Genomic DNA, 19,944 nt, shown 5'->3' with positions numbered 1-19,944 from the left:
GAAATAAAAACAGAAAATGCTGGGAATGCTCAGCAGGTCTGGCAGCATTTGTAGAGGCAGAAACAGAGTTAATATTTCAGGCCTGTGAGCTGTCATCAGAAGTTCAAAATGGATTACTTTAAATTGGTAAGTTTTGTACACTAACTAACTACAAGGAGGAGGCAATAACCCAACCAAGCACCCCAAGGGGAACGTGATCAGTCCAAGGTCAAGATGTGGCTGACACTTTCATGTGAATAATCACTACGCCCTAAATGCCTAGCGGATCAGCCAGAGAAATCATACCTTCCTGGTAATAATATTTTGTTAAGTTATGCGGTTTTCACCTTGAAGTCTGCCTTTTAAAGTTATGTGCAGATAGGGGATGCTTATATTGACTATTTTGTAGTTCCAAGTTCTGTATCCCCTTGTTAAACATCAGTCCAATCCAAAAGAGCACCACTTGCAAACCAGAAGTTTTCAATTTCTGAGTCGACACCTCATTCATGGATAAGCGATGCTGAGTCAAGAAATCCAACACTATATTGATTTTGCTGGGCTGAGGCTTACAGTTTTGGTAGCAGAAATAACAGAAATAGCCTTTCCTGTTCTCCTCACCTCCTTAATTTCACTTCTATGGTTATTACTAAATTTTAAAAGAACTTCAGGCCTGATCACCTAGTCCATGGTACTAGTATGTATATTTATAAACCATCCGGACTCGGAGACCATGCATTGCTCATGACAGAGAAAGCATGAAGTTTGATGGGGAGGCGTGAAAGGTTGGTTCAAAGTAGCTCCAGGTTTAATTGTCATAGCTCTATGATTGAGTCTTCATCCAGATGACAGCCAGCATCAAGCAGAGAAGTTTATTGAAATATAATTGTACACAGTGCGTAAAAATGGCAGCAATTAGTGAGAGGAGAGGCAGGAGATAGAGCCAGGCCTGGGAATGGACTTGTAAGACAGCAAGTCGAAAGCCAGTTAACAAGAGGAGCAGTGGTCAATAGATCCAGGCTGGGAATGGACCCGACACAAAATGAGAGGAGTAGAAGATAGAACCAGACCTGGAAATGGACTTGACGGAGAATGAGAGGAGCTGCGGGAGATAAAGCCAGGCTGGGAGTGGACCTGATGGAGAATGAAAGGAGCGGCAGTAGATATAACTAGACCTGGGAATGGACCTGACAGAGAACGAGAGGAATGGCAGGAGATAGAGCCAGACCTGGGAACAGACCCGATGGAGAACGCAAGGAGCAGCAGCAGGTAGAGCCAGACCTGGTAATGGACCTGACAGCAAACAAGAGAAGCATCTCGCTCTCCAACCAGTATTCTGTACAGTCATAATAATGGGGAAGTTGAATTATTATATTAAACTAGGATAGCAATAGTGTAAAGGGCAGAGAGGGAGAAGTGTGTTCAGAAGATTTTTCTTGATCAGTACATTTCTGACCCAATGAGGAGGCATTGCTGGATCTAGTTCTGGGAAATAAGGTGGGTCAAGTGGATCAAATGCTAATGGGGGAACATTTAGGCATCAGTTTTCACTATATCATGAGATTTAGATTAACTATGGAAAAAGACAAGGAGCAATCTAGAGTAAAAATACTGAATTGGAGGACCACCAATTTCAGTGGGTTGAGAACAGGTCTGTCCCAGGTAAACTGAAATGAAAGAGGCGGATCAATTAAGGAAAGTTAAAGGTAAATCGTAGATTGCAAATTTTAGATGAGGTAACAGAGAGGGTTGATCAGGACAATGCAGCTGATGTGGCGCATATGGGCTTCCAAAAGACATCTGATAAGAGCCAGATAATAGGCTCATCAGCAAAGTTGAGACCCATGGCATAAAAGGAATAGCAGCATGATACAAAGTTGCTGGACTGCAACTTTAAGAAGGATGAGAAGACTTTAGAGAGGGTACAGAAAAGATTTATGAGAATGGTTCCAGGAATGAGGGCCTTCAGTTAAGTGGATAGATTGGAGAAGCTGGGGTTGTCCTCAGAGGAGAGAACTTTGAGAAGAGATTTGATAAAGGTATTAAAAATCATGAGCAGTCTTGACAGAGTAGATAGGGAGAAACTGTTACCTTTGGCAGAGGGGTTAATGACCAGGGGGCCGAGATTTAAGGTGATTGGCAAAAGAACCAAAGGTGACATGAGAATTTTTGTTTAATGCAGTAAGTGGTTCGTATCTGGAATGCACTGCCTGTGAGGGTAATGGAAGCAGATTCAATTCCAGCTCGGGAGTGAATTGGATAAGCACATAAGGGTAAAGAAATTCAGGGTTATGGGGAAGGGAGAGCAGGGAATTGAAATTAGCCGAATTGTGATTGCAGACAGCCAGTGCTCAACGTATTGAATGGCCTCCTTCTGTGCTTCTTAACCACAATCTGTAACGTCATGGCCTGGCATATCTCTCACTCCACCATTATCATCAAGCTAGGGGACCAACCTTGGTTCAATGAGGACTGTAGGAAAGCATGCGAGAAGCAACATCAGGCATACCTAAAATTGAGGTGTCAACCTGGTGAAGCTACAACACAGGACTACACATATGCTAGACAGCAGAAACAGCATGCTACAGACAGAGCTGAATAATCCCATAACCAACAGATCGGATCAGAGCTCGGCAGTCCTGCCACATCCAGTTATGAATGGTGCTGGACAATTAAACAACTAACCAGGGGAGGAGGCTCCAAGAACATCCTCAATGATGGGAGTGCCCAGCACATTAGTGTAAAGGACAAGGTTGAAGCATTTGGAACCACCTTCAACCAGAAATGGATAATCCATCTTGGCCTTCTCCCGAGGTCCCCACCATCATAGATGCCAGACTTCAGACGATTTGATTCACTCCATGTGATATTAAGAAACTGTTTAATGAACTAGATACAGGAAAGGCTACGGCCTTCGCAACATCCTGGCTATAGTACTGAAGACTTGTACTCCAGAACTAGCTGCACCTTAGCATCTACCCGACATTATGGGCAACTGCCCTGGTATGTCCTGTCCACAAAAAGCAGGACCAATCCAATCTGGCCAATTGGCACTCCATCAGTTTACACTCAAACGTCGGCAAAATGGTGTAGGTTGTCATTGACAGTGCTACCAAGCTGCACCTACTCAGCAATAACCCTGTTCACCAATGCTCAATTTGGCTTCCACCCGGCCCACTCTGCTCCAGACCTCATAACAGCCTTCATTCAAACGTGGACAAAAAAGAGCCGATTTTCAGAAGTGAGGTGAGAGTGATTACCCTTGGCATCAAGGCAGCATTTAACTGAGTGTGGCATCAGGGAGCCCAAGTAAAACTGAAATCAACAGGAATCAGGGGTAAACTGTCCATTGGTTGGAATCATACTTTGCACAAAAGGAAGATGGTTGTAGTTATTGGATGCCAATAATCTCAGCCCTAGGACATCACTGCAGAATTCCTTAGGGGTAACATCCTAGTCCCAAATATCTGCAGCTGCTTCATCAATGAACTTGCCTCCATTATAAGGTCAGAAGTAGAGCTGTTTGCTGTTGGTTGCACAGTGTTCAGTTCCTTTGGCAATTCCTCAGATATTGAAGCAGTCCAGGCCTGCATGCAGCAAAACTTGGACATCTTTCAGGGTTGGGCTGATGTGTAGCACAAATATCACTTGCCACTTAAGTGCCAAGCAATGACCATCTCCAACAAAAGAGTGTCTAACCACCTGCATTTGACATTTAATGATTACCATCAACATCCTGTAGGTCACCATTGTCCAGGAACTTAACTAGACCAAGCACCTAAATACTGTGACCACAAGAGCAGTTCAGAGGCGAGGTATTCTGTGGCAAATGACTCACCTCTGGGCTCCCCAAAGTCTTCCCCTATCTAGAAGGTACAAGTCAGGAATGTGATGGAATACTTTGCACTTGCCTGGATGTTGCAGCTTCAACAACATTCAAGAAGCTCGACACCATCCACAACAAAGCAGCTCGTATAATTGGCACCCCATCCACCACCATGAACATGCATTCCCTCTACCACTGGTGTTCCATGGCTATAGTGTGTACCATCTAGAAAATGCACCTGCAGCAACTTGCCAAAGCTCCTTTGACAGCACCTCCTAGAACCCACAACCTCTACCACTAAGAACAAAGATAGCAAGCTCATGGCAACACCACCATTTCCAAATTTCCCTTCAAGTCACATACCGTCCTTACTTGAAACTATAATCGCTGTTCCTTCACTGTTGCTGGATCAAAATCTTGGACCTCCCTCCCTAACAGCACTATGAAAGTACCTTCATCACATGGACTGCAGCGGTTCAAGGCGGCAGCTCACCACCACCCTCAAGGCAATTGAGGATGTGCGATGAATGCTGGCCTGGCCAGCAACACCCATAACCCGTGAATGAATAAAAAATTATGTTAAGCAGTTTTGCCAGGTTAAAGGGCAAAATAAGAACATTCAGACCCTCAGCTCAATTTCCAGATATTAAAAATAGTTACCACAATGAAGTACTGAATATTTTTAGGCATTATTGTATAATATAATTTCACAATATTTTATTTAGCAGGTTCAAGCGTCGACTTTGATGTTGCTATGGCTACTGGTGCATAAGTTTGTTACTATAGTAACTGGTAATTGAAAGTTAAGTAAAGCACTACAGGATTGCACAAATTTGAAGCTGCAGCTAATGCAATACTGCAGCACCTTTATTTTCAGTTCTGCATGGAGACAATAGTACAGCCCATAAAAATGATGATACACCTTGCCTGCCAAACAGTTGACAGGAGTTGAACAGGTTCAGAATGCTAATACCCAAGCTTGGGAGGCCACACCTCATATTGAAAATTAGATTGCCTCCTTTCCACAATTGACTGCTGAGAGATGACACTGACAAAAAACCCTGTTAAATATGCAGGAAAGTATGTAGAAAAATAAGTTTCATACAAACAAGCAGACTCAAAAACAGATGAGTAGAGAAACAGATGAGTAGAGGAAAGCAATTGATACAAATGTGTTAAGATCTCCATAGAGACCAATAAATTTTAAAGAGAAATTTAAACTTCTAGTTAATAGCCGAAAGAATGACATGGCAAGATTTCAGGTTTTAAACCTTTTGCTGCATCAACTGATTAAAAAGCCCACCATTGGCTAAATACTACTTTCTTTCATGGGCAATTTATACTTTAAACTATAGAAATAAACGGTTTTTTTTTTTAAACTTATCACACATCGCACTCAACAGAATTACAGTTCTTGTAGCAAAGAATTCACAGTTGATCCTAGTTTCCAATGGGCTGCTTCCTTTTTACTTCCCCAACCAGGTCACTTTAAATCCCAGCACTCTCTCTTATTGTGACGGTTATTGTCGTGCTCGGTACAAGCACCACGATATTGGATATCATGCACTGTAAGATCATACTTTGTGAAAGTGGCCACAAAACCTGTTAAGATGGCTGCAACTTAACTTGCAAGTATGGATGATTAAACTGTGGACAGTATTCGATTCTGTGGCTAATATTTAGTTAAACACGGACCTGAACAGGGGTTCTTCGCAGCCACCTGTGACGTTTAGGCATCTCATTATCTAAGGATGAAACAGCATTTGAAGAATATGGGGTTTATTATATGCCATACTGAACAAAGGAAGAATATCTGAGCTCAAGTTGGGGCATATATAAAAGTGAACAACCGTTGTCAACTACAATTGTATTGTGGTGGTCTGGACCTCAGGGGTGTTAACCCTGTAGTCATGTGATTGAAGCTAACATTCAGGAGCTGCGGTTGAAATACCCTGAAAAACAAATCCAGCAAAGAAACATCTGAAACAACTGAATCATCATAGCTGAAAGTCTTCTAATGCAGCCAAAGTATTGTACTCATTCCAGCTTCCAAGTCCACCTGAGAACCAGTATCCTGGATATTCATCTAGAAGAGGCTTCACAGCTTCATGAGAATCTTTTGTTTCTAAAAGCCCTTCATTCCAACTAAAGTACCACCTCAAATAAGACGACATCAGGCCAGCACTGACATAGACACTGAGTTATAAATTCCATTTTTATAATTGCGACCATAACTTCATCTGTATCTAATCTTTGTGTGCAATAGTACGAGTGAGATGAGCAATTGAGACGGTGAGTTTTAAACATCTGAGGCAAGTGTGTGATAATAAATAACCTTCTTTATTTTATAAATCACCAAAAAGCCTGCTGCTGGAATTTATTTTAAATTGGACAGGCAAATCTTCCAATCTCTTAATTCCTCACGAACTCTGTCTTCAATCTAAGCACAAACTCCCACCCACGTTCTGCGTGAACAAAAACATTAGCATTTTCTCTGCTTCAGTTGCAAGCCTAGCCATTTCCATCACTTGCTCACTACTTCTCAGATGGCTGCAAACCACACCAGACCAAACTGCAACCCCTGTCAGAATGTGATATTTCTGAGTTTATAAGGAAGCCAGTAACCAGATCTCAAAATAACTTCACCTATCCTCTTCTCCATGGAAACAGGAAATACATTGACATTTCCAGTTAGATAGAAAGCTAATCAGTTATCTTTGATCCAAACTCCCTTTCATCCTAGGATAAATAAACAGTTTACAGCACAACTGTTTATAACTTGATATAGATAACACCTTCCTTGGACTTCAGGAGACTAAGGGTCTACTCATTGTAGACTTAGAAATTGTTGTCATTGTGTCCAAGCATAAATACCTTGCACTTCACTTCCAATAAAACAACCTGAGTCCCTTTGACCTCCAACAATTAAGCTACCCAGACTTACTGTCAGGCACACTCCAGAACAGGACAGATGACCCCTTCCATTTATAGCTACAGTCCCAAGCTACAACAATCTTATAAATCATAAAACATAATCTTTTAAACCTCATAATTGTAACAAATGCTTAAAAGAAAAAAGTGATAGAATTTTGAGAGGAGAGGAAAATACTAAAACAAATGAAAAGGATATTTATTGTTGTTGACAAATGAGCTTGCTGGTTCATAACGAATATACCCCCAATTTCATTTACTGCTGGAACTATATGTGCCTGGAGATTTTTCTATTTTCTATCCTATTCATTTATTCATTTTTGATTTATAGTAATCCATTAGTTTTTCCTCTCCACTAACCCCTAGCCATCCTGTAAAAGACCTGTGTTCTCACATAATTACCTCCAAATCTTCATCAGGTCTCTTGTGCTGGATTCATACTTTTAGTCTTCCTATTTCTTTTGTATCAGACAGCTTGCATGTTTAACTCCTCTCCTTCTCAGTTTCTGCAGTTATTAACTCCCTTCCCTATTAATGTATCATCTTGCTTGTTAAATTTTCTGCCACCAGTATCATAAATTTTCCTTCTTTCCCTATATTTTGAAAGTTCTAATTTTCTCTTTGTAGCTCTCACTTCTCAATAGTTTAAATCCTTCTTCACTGCCTTCTTTCTTCTCTCCAGAGGGACATTTGTACTAGTCGAGTTAAAGTGACATCCATCCTGACTATACTCTAAAATTTGTCCCAATGTCCTCAAAATATAACACTTTTCCTTCTGCACCATTTCTTAAGCCACGCACTGACATACCTAATCTACTCTTTTTACTTGGTTCAGCAACATTTCTGAGAATACTGTCATTATGACCTTTCATTTCAATCTGGAACCAGCTGCCTGCAACTCCCTCTGTAAGACCTCTATACCCAACTCTTTCACATCTCTTTTTTATGCAAACGAGATTAGAGCATTTTCCTTCCCTTCCAAGGCATTTTTTTAAACTAGAGACAAGCAAAGCAACGGATAAGTACCATAATATAACATTTTCTAGTATCATGTGGAGTAATTGACAATTAAATTAAATACCACATATACCTCGTGTAAAAGTCAAATTTTTTATGTTTTAGGATAAAAGTTAGGGGGTTGACATTTACATGGCTGGTGTTTTTGAGGGATTGACATGCATGCTTGATTTGGGTCCAAAAAAGAAACTGTTGCAAATGGAATAAAATAAACACTAAAGAATTCATATTAATTCTCTTACATTTATTTTATAACAATAAAAATATTGTACATTTCATACACTATATAACATATATACTATAATGAATTAACTATAACACTATAAAATTCTTTGAAATCACTCTGATCACTATCTGAATCATTGAACAATTTCTCCCAATAGCCTGATTGTATAACATAATTGTATATGGATTTTCTTCAACATCTCCATTAGTGGTAGTACCAGTAACTTCAGCATCAACGTTACACAAGTAATTGTCCTCGATACTGTTCAGCACGTTTAATATTCCACATTTTAGAAATTATTTTTTCACACCACGTGTCGATGACACATTGCCATAATGCTGCTAGTGAGAGTGCTCACCTATTTCCATCTTCAGTGAATGCTTTTTTCGCCTTCTAAAATCTAATTGTTCCACATCTTTCACATACTGTCCTTGTGCGGTTTATTTATACCCACATCCAAGTGCTGAACAACACTCATCAGACTGCCAGGAATAACTGCCATGTTGGTGCTGATTGATCTCACATCATGGATTGCATCGTCAACAGGGTGGGATTTGAACATGTCCCAGATGAGCAAACTTTTTTTTTTTGCATGGTTCTCCTGGTCTCACATTCCAGCTTCTTTGATCCATTTTTTGCAAACACCTTCATCCATCCAGAGTCTCTCGTGAACATAGAAAACAACTTTCTGAAATTTCTCTTTGGGAAGTGCATTGTGCCTGAATATCACTATCAGCTTCAATTTTGTGCCATCTGCCATACAAGGCAGAACACCACTGTGAATCGCATCTTCTCGTGACCAGTTTTGACTAAGATTAGTGAAAAAACCATCCTTGTAACTATCTTGTTTGCTGGCATGTCAAAGTTCATTAGTATTTTGTCCATATTTATGATGCAGGCCAATTGATATGCATTCTTCTTTTGATGATTTTATTGTTGAGTTCAGGTGACTGATGCTGTGAAACCTTTGCTTTCTGCCCAAATACTAAATAGTGGCTTTTCATGAATCTTGTGCACCACCTGGCACTGGCCTTAAATACCGAAATACCATCTTTCTTCGTTTCTCTGAGATTGTTGAGTTGGATATCTCCACAGGTGATATGACCATTTTGACAAAGCTTGTTAAGCCATTCTGCCACCTTTCTCTACAATTTAAGCTGAGCTCTGTGCTTGTTATTCTTTAGCAAAGGCTCGTGATAGATCATGTGGTAAACATTAGTCTTGTCAATTGGCTGGGAGATTGCCACTAGAATTGGTGGAGGAAAATCTAAAGGTTCCCGTGTGTGCCTTTTAAATTAATGAAAGGTAGCTATTACCAGTAAGCGACTAATAATCATAACGCAGTTTGATTCCTGAAAAACTAGAGTAGATTTTTACACAACATCTGTGGAAAATTTTGTTTTCTTTCCCCAGGCAAAGCCGTGGAAGCAACTTTTGCACAAGATCGATTTTTACACAAGTATATATGGTAATAAGATTACTATCCAATTATTGTAGCTCTTAATAAGTTTATGGGAGGCCAGGAACTAACAACTTCCTTCAGGCATTAGGCATGAACTCAGCATGGAGCTGAGCAGGAGACCTGGGAGGAAGTTTGTGCGCATTGTCTAATCAGAAAGTATTGGTGAAGATCCACAAATACAGCATTAACATTTAAAAGGACAAAGCTGATCAAGTCAAACACAAGCAATTGACCTAACATCATTTGGGGTTAAAAGAATGAAAGCTGCTAAACAATGGGCTCAAAGTGTAACTATATAGCAAAAGAAAAGTTTAATAATATAAAGTGTGGACAAATTTTAAGGTGGGGAATCTTATTTTGAAACTTCAGTTTAATTGGAAATTACACAGGTGGATCATGGAAATTCCCACAACATAATTCAGCTTCCATAAAGCCTTCAAGATTCCCGATAAAACATTATAAAAATTAAAAACTATGGGAGCCCAGGATAGCATGTGTTTTTTTTTTATTTGAAGCTAGATTAAAGATGGGAAACAGTGCATAATAGAGTGTACCAGTGTGAGATGTAATGTCAGTGTGGCAAGAAGGAAAAGAAAAGGCAAAGGTGTCGAGTGGAGTGCAGCAAGGGTCATTGCATGGATCTCTTATTTGTTTCCCGACGTGACTTGGATTCAGAAGCAATTCTAAGTCTTTTCATTTAGCTTCATACAAGTATGGAAGTTACTTCAAGTAGTGGCTCAAAGCATCAATAGTAACCTTGATGAGGATGGATTAACCCATGAAGTAAATTTGGTTTCATAAAGCGCTCCTTGTGCCTAACCTGTTGGTTTTCCTACACTATAGGTGTAATGTCAAACAATATTCTGTTGATCATATAATCTTTGTTTAAGATGGGCAGTATCAGGTGTGTGCCCATTACTCAAGCATTTTGAAAATCTTTTACTGCCTGAATGTAGCAAATCAAATAACAGCCACTATTCCTACAAGTACCTCATCAGCTCAATTCTCCAGGCAGAGGTCAACACTTCATAAAATAGGTTCAAAAGAATGACACAGAATTTCAGGGAGGATAAGATTTCCTTATCAAGGAAAAATTGAAATGAATTAACTAGGATTTGATGCCCATGTTGCTTTTGGTGAAATGGGACACGAGGATGCTGTCCAAAAGATTCCTTCTGTGAAGAAATATTGAAGGCTGCGATAGTTCCTAATAGAACTTGGTATCATGCCAGTGAATGCTGAAGACATTTTCAAATTATGAAATCTCTCAAGACAGCAGTTTAATTTTTTGGCAAACTATCAAATTCCAATTTCTTCTACTTCACAAGTATGATAAAGTGTAAACTTTTTCAGAAGTTATCATGAGAGAGAATATCCGCAAGCTAATAGCCATACAATTTCTCTAAATCTTTAAAACTACAGTGCAGAACCTGATATGATTTTGGACAGACTACGTTACACAGCAAGGAAATGGAAATATTGCTCAAGGATCTAAATGTTACAATTAATTTTCAAACACTCTTCTTGATTGTATAAAGAACAACTTCCAAGCAATTCTCTGTGCTTTAAGACTAAAGCTTAAGCCTGTAAACAAATAGGCAAACAGTTCAGCTTTTTACCAATAGGTTGCCCTAGATATTGAACAAATTTCCCAGTCATCTCCCAATTACTCTAAACAATGCACTAACAGGGCATATATTTAAAGCTAAACTTCAAATTGTTTGCAAATTATCAAGTGTCCTTTTATCATCAGGCTGCATGATTGCCCTGAAGTTAAGAGTGTAGTCTGCAATACACGCTTGACTTCAAATTTCCCAGTGGAATTGCAGACCGAAATAAACTTTGGGTGTCCATTAGATATTGTCAGAATCACAGAATTGTTAGGGTGCAGAAGGAGGCCATTCCGCCCATTGTGTCTGCACCGGATCTCCAAATGAGCGTCATGACTTCATGCCATTCTCCTGCTTTTTCCCCGTACCTCCACACATCAATTAATCATCCTGAATGCCTCGATTGAACCTGCCTCCACCACACTTTCAGGCACTGCATTCCAGACTCGAACTGCTTGCTATGTGAAAAAGTTTTTTTCTCACATCACATTTGCAAATCACTTTAAATCTGTGCCCTCTTGTTCTTGATCCTTTTCTGAGAGGGAACAGTTTCTCCCTATCTACTCTATCCAGATTTGATTTTGAACACCTTTATCAAATCTCCTCTTAGCCTTCTCCTCTTCAAATAGAACAGTCCCAACCTCTCCAATCTAACTTCATAACTCAAGTTTCTCATCCCTGGAACCATTTTTGTAAACCTTTTCTGCATTCTATTCAATGTGTTCACATCCTTCCTATAGTGTGGTGCCCAGAACTGTACACAATACTCCAGCTGAGATCCAACTAGTGTCTTATTAAAAACTCAGCATAACCTCCCTGCTCTTGTACTCTATGCCCCTGTTAATAAAGCCCAGGATACCGTATGCCTTATTAATTGCACTCTCCACCTGTCCTGCCACCTTCAATGATCTCTGCACGGACACACCCAGGTCCTGCTGCTCCTGCATATCCTTAAGAATTGTATCCCTTATTTTATATTGTCTCTCAATGTTCTTCCTACCAAAATAAATCACCTCACACTTCTCTGCACTGAACTTCATCTGCCACCTATCTGCCCACTCCACCAGCTTGTCTATGCCCTTTTAAAGTTCTATACTGTCTTCCTCGCAGTTTATAATGCTTCCAAGTTTTTTATATATATCAGGAAAAGCAAGGCTCCTAATACCAACCCCTGGAGACTCCACTATAAACCTTCCTCAGCCCAAAAACCACCCATTCACCATTACCCTCTGTTTCCTATTACTCAGCCAATTTTGTATTCACGTTGCTACTGTCCCTTTTATTCCATAAACTATAGCTTTTCTCACAAGTCTGTTGTGTGGCACTGTATTTAATGCCTTTTGAAAGTCCATATACACCACATCAACAGCATTACCCTCATCAACACTCTGTTACCTGTTCAAAAAACTCCAGCAAGTTAGTTAAACATGATTTCCCCTTTAGAATTCCATGCTGGCTCTTCCTAATCAACCCACATTATTCCATCCTGAATAATTGTCTCTAGAAGCTTCCCCACCACTGAAATTAAACTGACTGGTCTGAAATTGCTAGGCTTATATTTGCAACCTTTTTTTGAACAAGGGCGAAATGTTTGCAATTCTCCAGTCCTCTGGCACCACCCCCGAGTCTAGGGAAGACTGAAAGATTATGGTCAATGCCCTCGCAACATCCATTCTTACTTCCTTCAATATCCTTGGATGGATCTCATCCCATCCTGGTGCCTTGTCAATTTTAAGTACCGACAGTTTCTCCAACATTTCCTCCTTATCAATTTTGAATCCTTCTAGTGACAGAGTTGCCTCTTGTCACCGTAGCCTCGGTAGCATCTGCTTCCTTGGTAAAGACAGATGCAAAGTATTCATTTTACACCTCAGCCATGCCCCCTGCCTCCATGTCTAAATCCTGTTTTTAGTTCCTAATCGGCCCTACTCCTTTTACCACCCTCTTACTATTCGTGTGCTGATAGAAGACTTTGGGACTCCTCTTTATGTTGGCTTCCAGTATTTTCTCATTATCCCTCTTTGCTTCTCTTATTTGCTTTTTCACCTCCTCTCTGAGCCTTCTGTATTCTGCTTAGTTCTCAATTGTATTTTCTACCTGACACAAGCACACTTTTTCTTCTTTATCTTAATTTGTATGTCCTTTTTCATCCAGGGAGCCCTGGATTTGTTTGCCCTAACTTTCCCTTTTGAGGGAATACACCTTGACTGTGTCCGAACCATTTCTTCTATCAAGGTAGCCCATTGTTCAGCTACAGTTTTTTCCGCCAACCTTTAGTTCTAGTCTACCGGCCCAGCTCCGTTCTTGCCCCATTGAAGTCAGCTCTCCCCCAGTTAATTGTTCTTACTCTGGACTGCACATTGTTCTTTTCTACCATCATCCTAAACCTTACGATGCAATGATCACAGTTTCCTAAGTTTTCCCCCATTGATATTTGATCTACTTGGCCCACCTCATTCCCAAGAACCAGGTCCAACAGTGCATCCTTTCTTGTTGGACTGGACACATACTGCTGTAGAAAATTCTCCTGAGCACAATCTTCCTACTCTTGCCCCTCTCCACCCTTTACACTACCACTGTCCCAGTCTACATTCGGCTAATTAAAGGCCGCCATTAAAACTATTCTTTAATGCTTGCATCTCTGTAAATTTCCTGCAGATTTGTTCCTCTACATATCTTCCCACCAAACCACACCAAGCAACGTAATTGCACCTTTTTGTTCCTTAGCTCCAGCCAAATTGATTCTCATGGGTTAGCTTCACCAAGTCCCACCTGCAAGTAGACCCATGCCCGGTTGCTTTAATCTACAAACGAACTGGGCACTGAATGTTATTCCTAAAGTTAATCCAATTGCAATCGTGAAGTCATTAACTGAGTTTGAAAAGCCTGGATGAGATTCGGGTAATTATTAATATATAATATATAATAACAACCCTTCATTCTAACTGGTAAATGTGAATTGTTTCCAGAGATCAAATAAAATCTTTAGCATTTTTTTTTTAAAAGGCAAGTGCGTACCTTCAATCTTGTTGAGTTCTATCTTGCTGCAAAGACCGGCCTCCCTGTAATGATTTATAATTAGGTTGGAACTAAATCATCAGCTTCTTATATTTATCACAGGTTAAAGAGGTTCTTCCAGTGCACAGAACTGTCAATTAAGCAGGTTTCAAAGACACAATGGAATATAATGAACATGGCTATTGAATTATTACCTAAATCTCATCCACGCTTTCATATACAATTAATGCCCCGACAGTCATAAACGGATTGGTCCTAGGAATAGCATTCAATTCCCTGTTAATGTGTAAATCAAGCACTTGGACAAGGGTCTACTTATGGAAGACATCAGTGAAACTAACCCATGTGAATACCTGAGAGAGAGTCAGTTTATTTCAGTTTACAATTTCACTGAGAAATTTGAAGTCAAGCATATATATCTTCGATAGCAGCCTGCACTCCTAACTTCAGGGCTGCTGAATGAAACAGCTTGAAGTGGTCTTCTATTCATAGACAGTTCAGCTTCTCAGATACACTTTTGGGCAGTTCTGAGCATGGGTGAAATTTCTGATGCGAGAATTCTGCCTGGTGTATATGATGTTGAACAATTGTACTTAAAATGTCCAGAACAAGTATATCCAGTGAGCAACTCAGCTACCAAAACCAAGAACATTCCAAGTTTGATCATCTTAGTCATTAGCCACATTTACAAGAGAGTGATAGAATTGGTCTTATGAACAAGGAACAGGTTTGGAAAAAAAAAACACTACATGGTGCTCACTGATGGCTATCCAGTGATCCCTGCTGGAAGTATGAATACTATATCCACATATACACGTTGTCCAGTAAAATAAAAAACAAAATACTGCAGATGCTGGAGATCTGAAATAAAAACAGAAAATGCTGGAAAAACTTAGCATCTGTGGAGAGAGAAATGGCGTTAACATTCTGAGTCCAATATGATTCTTCTTCAGAACTGCTATCCAGCTTGAGTTAAGTTTTGATGCCCTGCAGCTAAATAGTTCAAGTCACCATCAGGGCTTACACATGATATTTATATGTTGCCTTTTGCCAAACTATCAGAGAGCAACTGATATCCTGAGCATCACATCCCACCAAGAAATCAATCAAGTGGAGAATGGTATTGGAAGGGTGGGGGTAGAGGGAGGGGGGGTAGAGGGAGGGTGGGTGGAGGGGGGGAATAAAAATAGACAGTCATCTATAAATCCCAGCATCTGGATCAACATAAAAAACTGTTCTGGGGCTTGAAACTTCTGCCAAAACTGCCTCCCAGACAAGAATCATTCTGGAGGGCAAAGATAATCCTGGGTTTGCTTTCCCTGCTACTAACCACTTCCTTAAATTATTCCCATTTATTATCTCCACTTACTCCAACAAGCTCATTGACGTCATCTCCAAAATTAAACCCACCTGCTTAGCCACCCATGCTCCTTCCCTGTTCCCACAAAATTAACCTTACCCCGAGCCCTGTCCCCAGTGTAGCCCAAAATGCTTGTCCCACCATAGTTTCTCTTCTATCTCTTCTCCACTTCCCCAAGTTCATCTTATCCGAGAGGCCTACTGCCCGTTAACCCCCCCACCTTATATGAATGCATAATCAGCACCATGACCTTCTTCATTTACATGCTGTCCCTTGGCAACATCACCCAGATGCACAAGCCCACCTTCCACATATAAGCTGACGACACTCTCCCAACTCTCTTGACCACTGCCTTTGTGCTATCAGGCTATATGTCTGACATCAAAGCATAGATGTTCCATAATTTCCTCCAGTTAAGGCACTGGAAAGACCAAAGTCATTGTCTTTGCAACCCCATACCATCATAATGAGGGCCATACCTTAAGCACTAACCCCATTCTCTTCCACCTCCACTGTCTCATGCTAAATTAGACACTTCACAACCTTGGCATTCCGTTCAACTCCAAGTTCAGTTTCCAATCCCATATTATATTGGAAAGATTGTACAATTCCACCTCCTTAGCTTAGATTGCTAATCTCCGCTTCTACTGCTCATCTGTTGCTAAAGCCCCCATTCATGTCTTAATCACCTCCACACACAATGATCTCCTGCCAGATTTTCCAATTTTTACCCTCTGACCTATTGCTCATCTGAAATTGCTGTCCACGTTAAGTTATGCATGCCTATCATACTGATACCAGTTCCAAAATCCTCAAATTTAAAATTCTGTTTTGTGTTGAAATAATTCCATGGCTTCACCCTACCTAACTCTGTAATAGAACTGTAATAAACAGTTATTTGGTGATATCCTTATGCAAAACTAGAAGTATGACAGCAGTGACTTCAACTGAAAGTGTAAGACAGGACACCATCATGAAGATTATTCATAACGAGGGCTACATGTTAATAAACATGTACTCATTAATCCTGAGCTTTGTCAAGAATCAATATTTTCTGCCATATATGAGTATGACTTGGAGTACACCATACTGAACCAAATTGCTGTAAAACAGTCTCCTACAATCCTATCTGTAGGATGTAACACAGGCCAATCCCTGTTCATAGAGTTACCTGTTCTTTGATCTCTTGCAGTCTGTGGCTCTGCTCCTGAATATCCTGCAGCAGCTGGAGTGCTTTGTCATCCTCCTGAGATACTTCAACACGTGCCTGCTCAAGACTGCGCTTCAGGCTCTGCAAAATCAGAATCAAAACATCAGAAAGGTAATCAGGAAACCCATCAGGCATGGATACATAGTACTTGATCACATGGACAATACACTACAGTAAAAGGATGGAGTACTTTGGGACAACTTAACCACATTTGTGTAGTGCTCCTTCAAAATTAAACTCATCTCATCAGGTAGACAAAAAACCACAAGCAAATCTGACCATGCCAACTGCCCATAAAAACTGAATCACCTCAACAAACATCTACTATCTCACCCCCAACTCCAATGGCTCTTATCTTTGTCTTCTTGTTTCCACATTATAATTGACTGCCATCAATGCTTTAAGTAATAGAGACCAATGCATTATTAACAATCAACTAACTTTATACAAGGTTGAGTTTTATTTTTATATGCTGTAGTAAAGTCAAGCAAACTAGCCAGGGACAAAACAAAACAGACAATTACCAGATTCATTAGGGAGATCTAGTCAGCCAGAAATGTGCACAAATTACTTTCAATGCCTCCTATAAAAATGTTCCCATTAAGCATCTTCTTCTGTTACTTTATGGGAAAGTTCAGCGATAAGATCACAAAGACCTCACTTGCCTTACGGCAGACAAGATTGAAATCTACACCATGAATAGTTAATACAAACAAATTAAAACTTCAGTGCACTGGTATAAATAGTGCTTACAAAGTTAAGAAACCTAGGAAGACATTCCCCAGCCAGAGGGAACAACCTTTCAGTATCTACCCTGTGAAGCCCCTTCAGAATTCTGTAGGTTCCAATGAGATCACCGCTCATTCTTCTTAACTCCAAAGATATAGACCCAATTTACTCAGCCCCTTATCATACGACAACCCTCATAGGATATCATTGGGCAGCCTCTCATCATAGGACAATCAAACCATGCATTTCTAAGCACATTGTTATGACTATCTTGATAATAGATTCCAGCACTTTCCTGATGAATGATGTCAGGCTAACTGGCCTGCAGTTCCTCGTTTTCCCTCTCCCTCCTTTCTTGGACCAATTGAGTGAACTTTTGCTGTACTGCCTCCAATGCAAATATGTCCTTCCTTGCAATAAAGATTGACATGCCCTTTGCTTTCTGTATCTGCATGCTAACCTTTTGTGATTCCTGTGAGAGTATAACCAAGTCCCTCTGAACATCAACATTTACAAGTTTCACACCTTGTAAAAAATATTTGGTTTTTCTATTGATACGACCAAAGTAAATAACCTCACACTTCCCCACATTATAGTCCATCTGCCACCTTGCTGATCACTCACTTAACCTGTCTATATCTCTTTGCAGCCTCTGTGTCCTCTTCACGGGTTGCATTCCCACCTAGCTTTCTATCATTAGCAAATTTAGATACGTTATTCTCTGTCTCTTCATCCATGTCATTAATAGAGGTCATAAATAGCGGAGTCCCTGGCACTGATCATTGCAGTACTCAATGGGTCACCACCTGCCAACTTGAAAATGCCCCATTTATCCTTACTTTCAGCTACTTTCTTGTTAACCAAATTTGCATCCATGCTACTGTATTCCCCCCAACTCCAATGGACCTTACCTTGTGTATTACCTTTTTGTGTGGCATCTTATCAAATGCCTTTTGGAAATCCAAGTATGCTGGTTCTCCTTTATCTACCCTACTAGTTACATCCTTAAAAAGATGCCAATAAATTTGTCTAACAGGGATTCCCTTTTGTAAAATCATATTGACTTCTAATCAAACTATGCATTTTTAAGCATACCTTAATAATAGATTCCAGCACTTTTCTGATGACTGATGTCAGGCTGACTGGCCTATAGTTCCTTGTTTTCTCTCTCCCTCCTTTCTTGAATAGCGGTGTTACATTTGCTATTTCCAATCTGCTGGGACTGTTCCAGAAAATAGGGAATTTTTGCAAAACCAAAGCCAGCACATCCACTAACTCTGCAGCTATCTCTTTTAGAATCCTAGGATGTAGGCCATGAGTTCCTGGGGATTCGTTGAATTTGAGTCCCGAGTCTCTCCAGTACTTTTCCTTTGCTGACGTTACTCATCTTAATTTCCTCATTCTTATTAGCCCCTAGGTTACCCTCTATTTCTGCTTTATAACATGTGTCTTAGAGTCATAGTCATAGAGGTCTACAGCACAGAAAAAGGCCATTCAGCCCATCGAGTCTGCGCCAATCAAACAAGTACCTAACTATTCTAATCCCATTTTCTAGCACTAGGCCCATAGCCTTGTATGCCATGGCATCGCAAGTGCACATCCAAATACTTCTTAAATGTTATGAGGGTTTCTGCTTCTACCACCCTTTCAGGCAGTGAGTTCCAGATTCCCACCACCCTCTGGGTGAAAAAATTCTTCCTCACATCCCCTCTAAACCTCCTGCCCCTTACCATAAATCTATGCCCCCTGGTTATTGATCCCTTCACCAAGGGGAAAAGTTCCTTCCTATCTACCCTATCTATGCCCCTCATAATTTTATACACCTCAATCATGTCCCCCTTCAATCTCCTCTGCTCCAGGGAAAATAACCCCAGTCTATCCAATCTCTCCTCATAACTAAAACTCTCCAGCCCAGGCAACATCCTGGTAAATCTCCTCTGCATTCTCTCTAGTGCAATCACATCCTTCCTAGAATGTGGATTCCAGAACTGCATGCAATACTTTCTACTGTGAAGACAGACAAAATATTTGTTCAATGACTCTACCATTTCCTCATTCCCCCTGATAATTTCTCCTGTCACTACTTCTAAGAGCTCAATGATTACTTTAGCTAGTCTCTTCCTTCTTATATACTTGCAAAAGCTCTTACAATCTGTTTTTGCATTCCTACCTAGTTTGCTCTCATTTCTATTTTTTCCCTTCTTTTAATATCAACTTTTTGGTTGCCCTTTGCTGGTTTCTGATACACTCCCAATTCTCAGACTTACTACTATTCTTTACAACATTATAATCCTCTTCTTTAAATCTTTTAATCTAACACTATCCTTAACTTTCTTAGCAAGACAGGGGTGGATCTTTCCCGTGGAGTTTGTTTTTCAATGGAATGCATTTTTGTTGAACATATTGAATTGTTTCTTTAAATGTTTCCCACTGTTTACTTACCACCATACCTTTCGGTCTATTTACCAAATCAAACTTAGTCCAGCTTTCCCTTCATACCTATGTAATTGGCTTTATTTAAGTTTAGAATCCTTGTTTGTGATTGGAGTATGTCATTTCAAACTTAATATGGAATTCAA

The 19,944-nt window shown here is 40.1% G+C and overlaps 1 protein-coding gene across 1 annotated transcript in view; it reads right to left on the bottom strand.

Annotated features, from left to right (window-relative positions):
* Positions 1–19,944, bottom strand: part of LOC144687612 (citron Rho-interacting kinase-like) — a 215,439-nt gene that overhangs the window by 115,422 nt on the left and 80,073 nt on the right. The window contains exon 13 of the mRNA XM_078553958.1: positions 16,598–16,717. Within this exon, the coding sequence (XP_078410084.1) occupies positions 16,598–16,717 (120 nt within the window). The remainder of the gene's footprint in view (positions 1–16,597; positions 16,718–19,944) is intronic.

The sequence above is a fragment of the Cetorhinus maximus genome, chromosome 12 (assembly GCF_964194155.1).
Source record: "Cetorhinus maximus chromosome 12, sCetMax3.hap1.1, whole genome shotgun sequence".
NCBI classification, from domain to species: domain Eukaryota; kingdom Metazoa; phylum Chordata; class Chondrichthyes; order Lamniformes; family Cetorhinidae; genus Cetorhinus; species Cetorhinus maximus.
The sequence above is the reverse complement of the archived record's forward strand: the minus strand, read 5'-3'. Positions and strand labels throughout refer to the sequence as shown.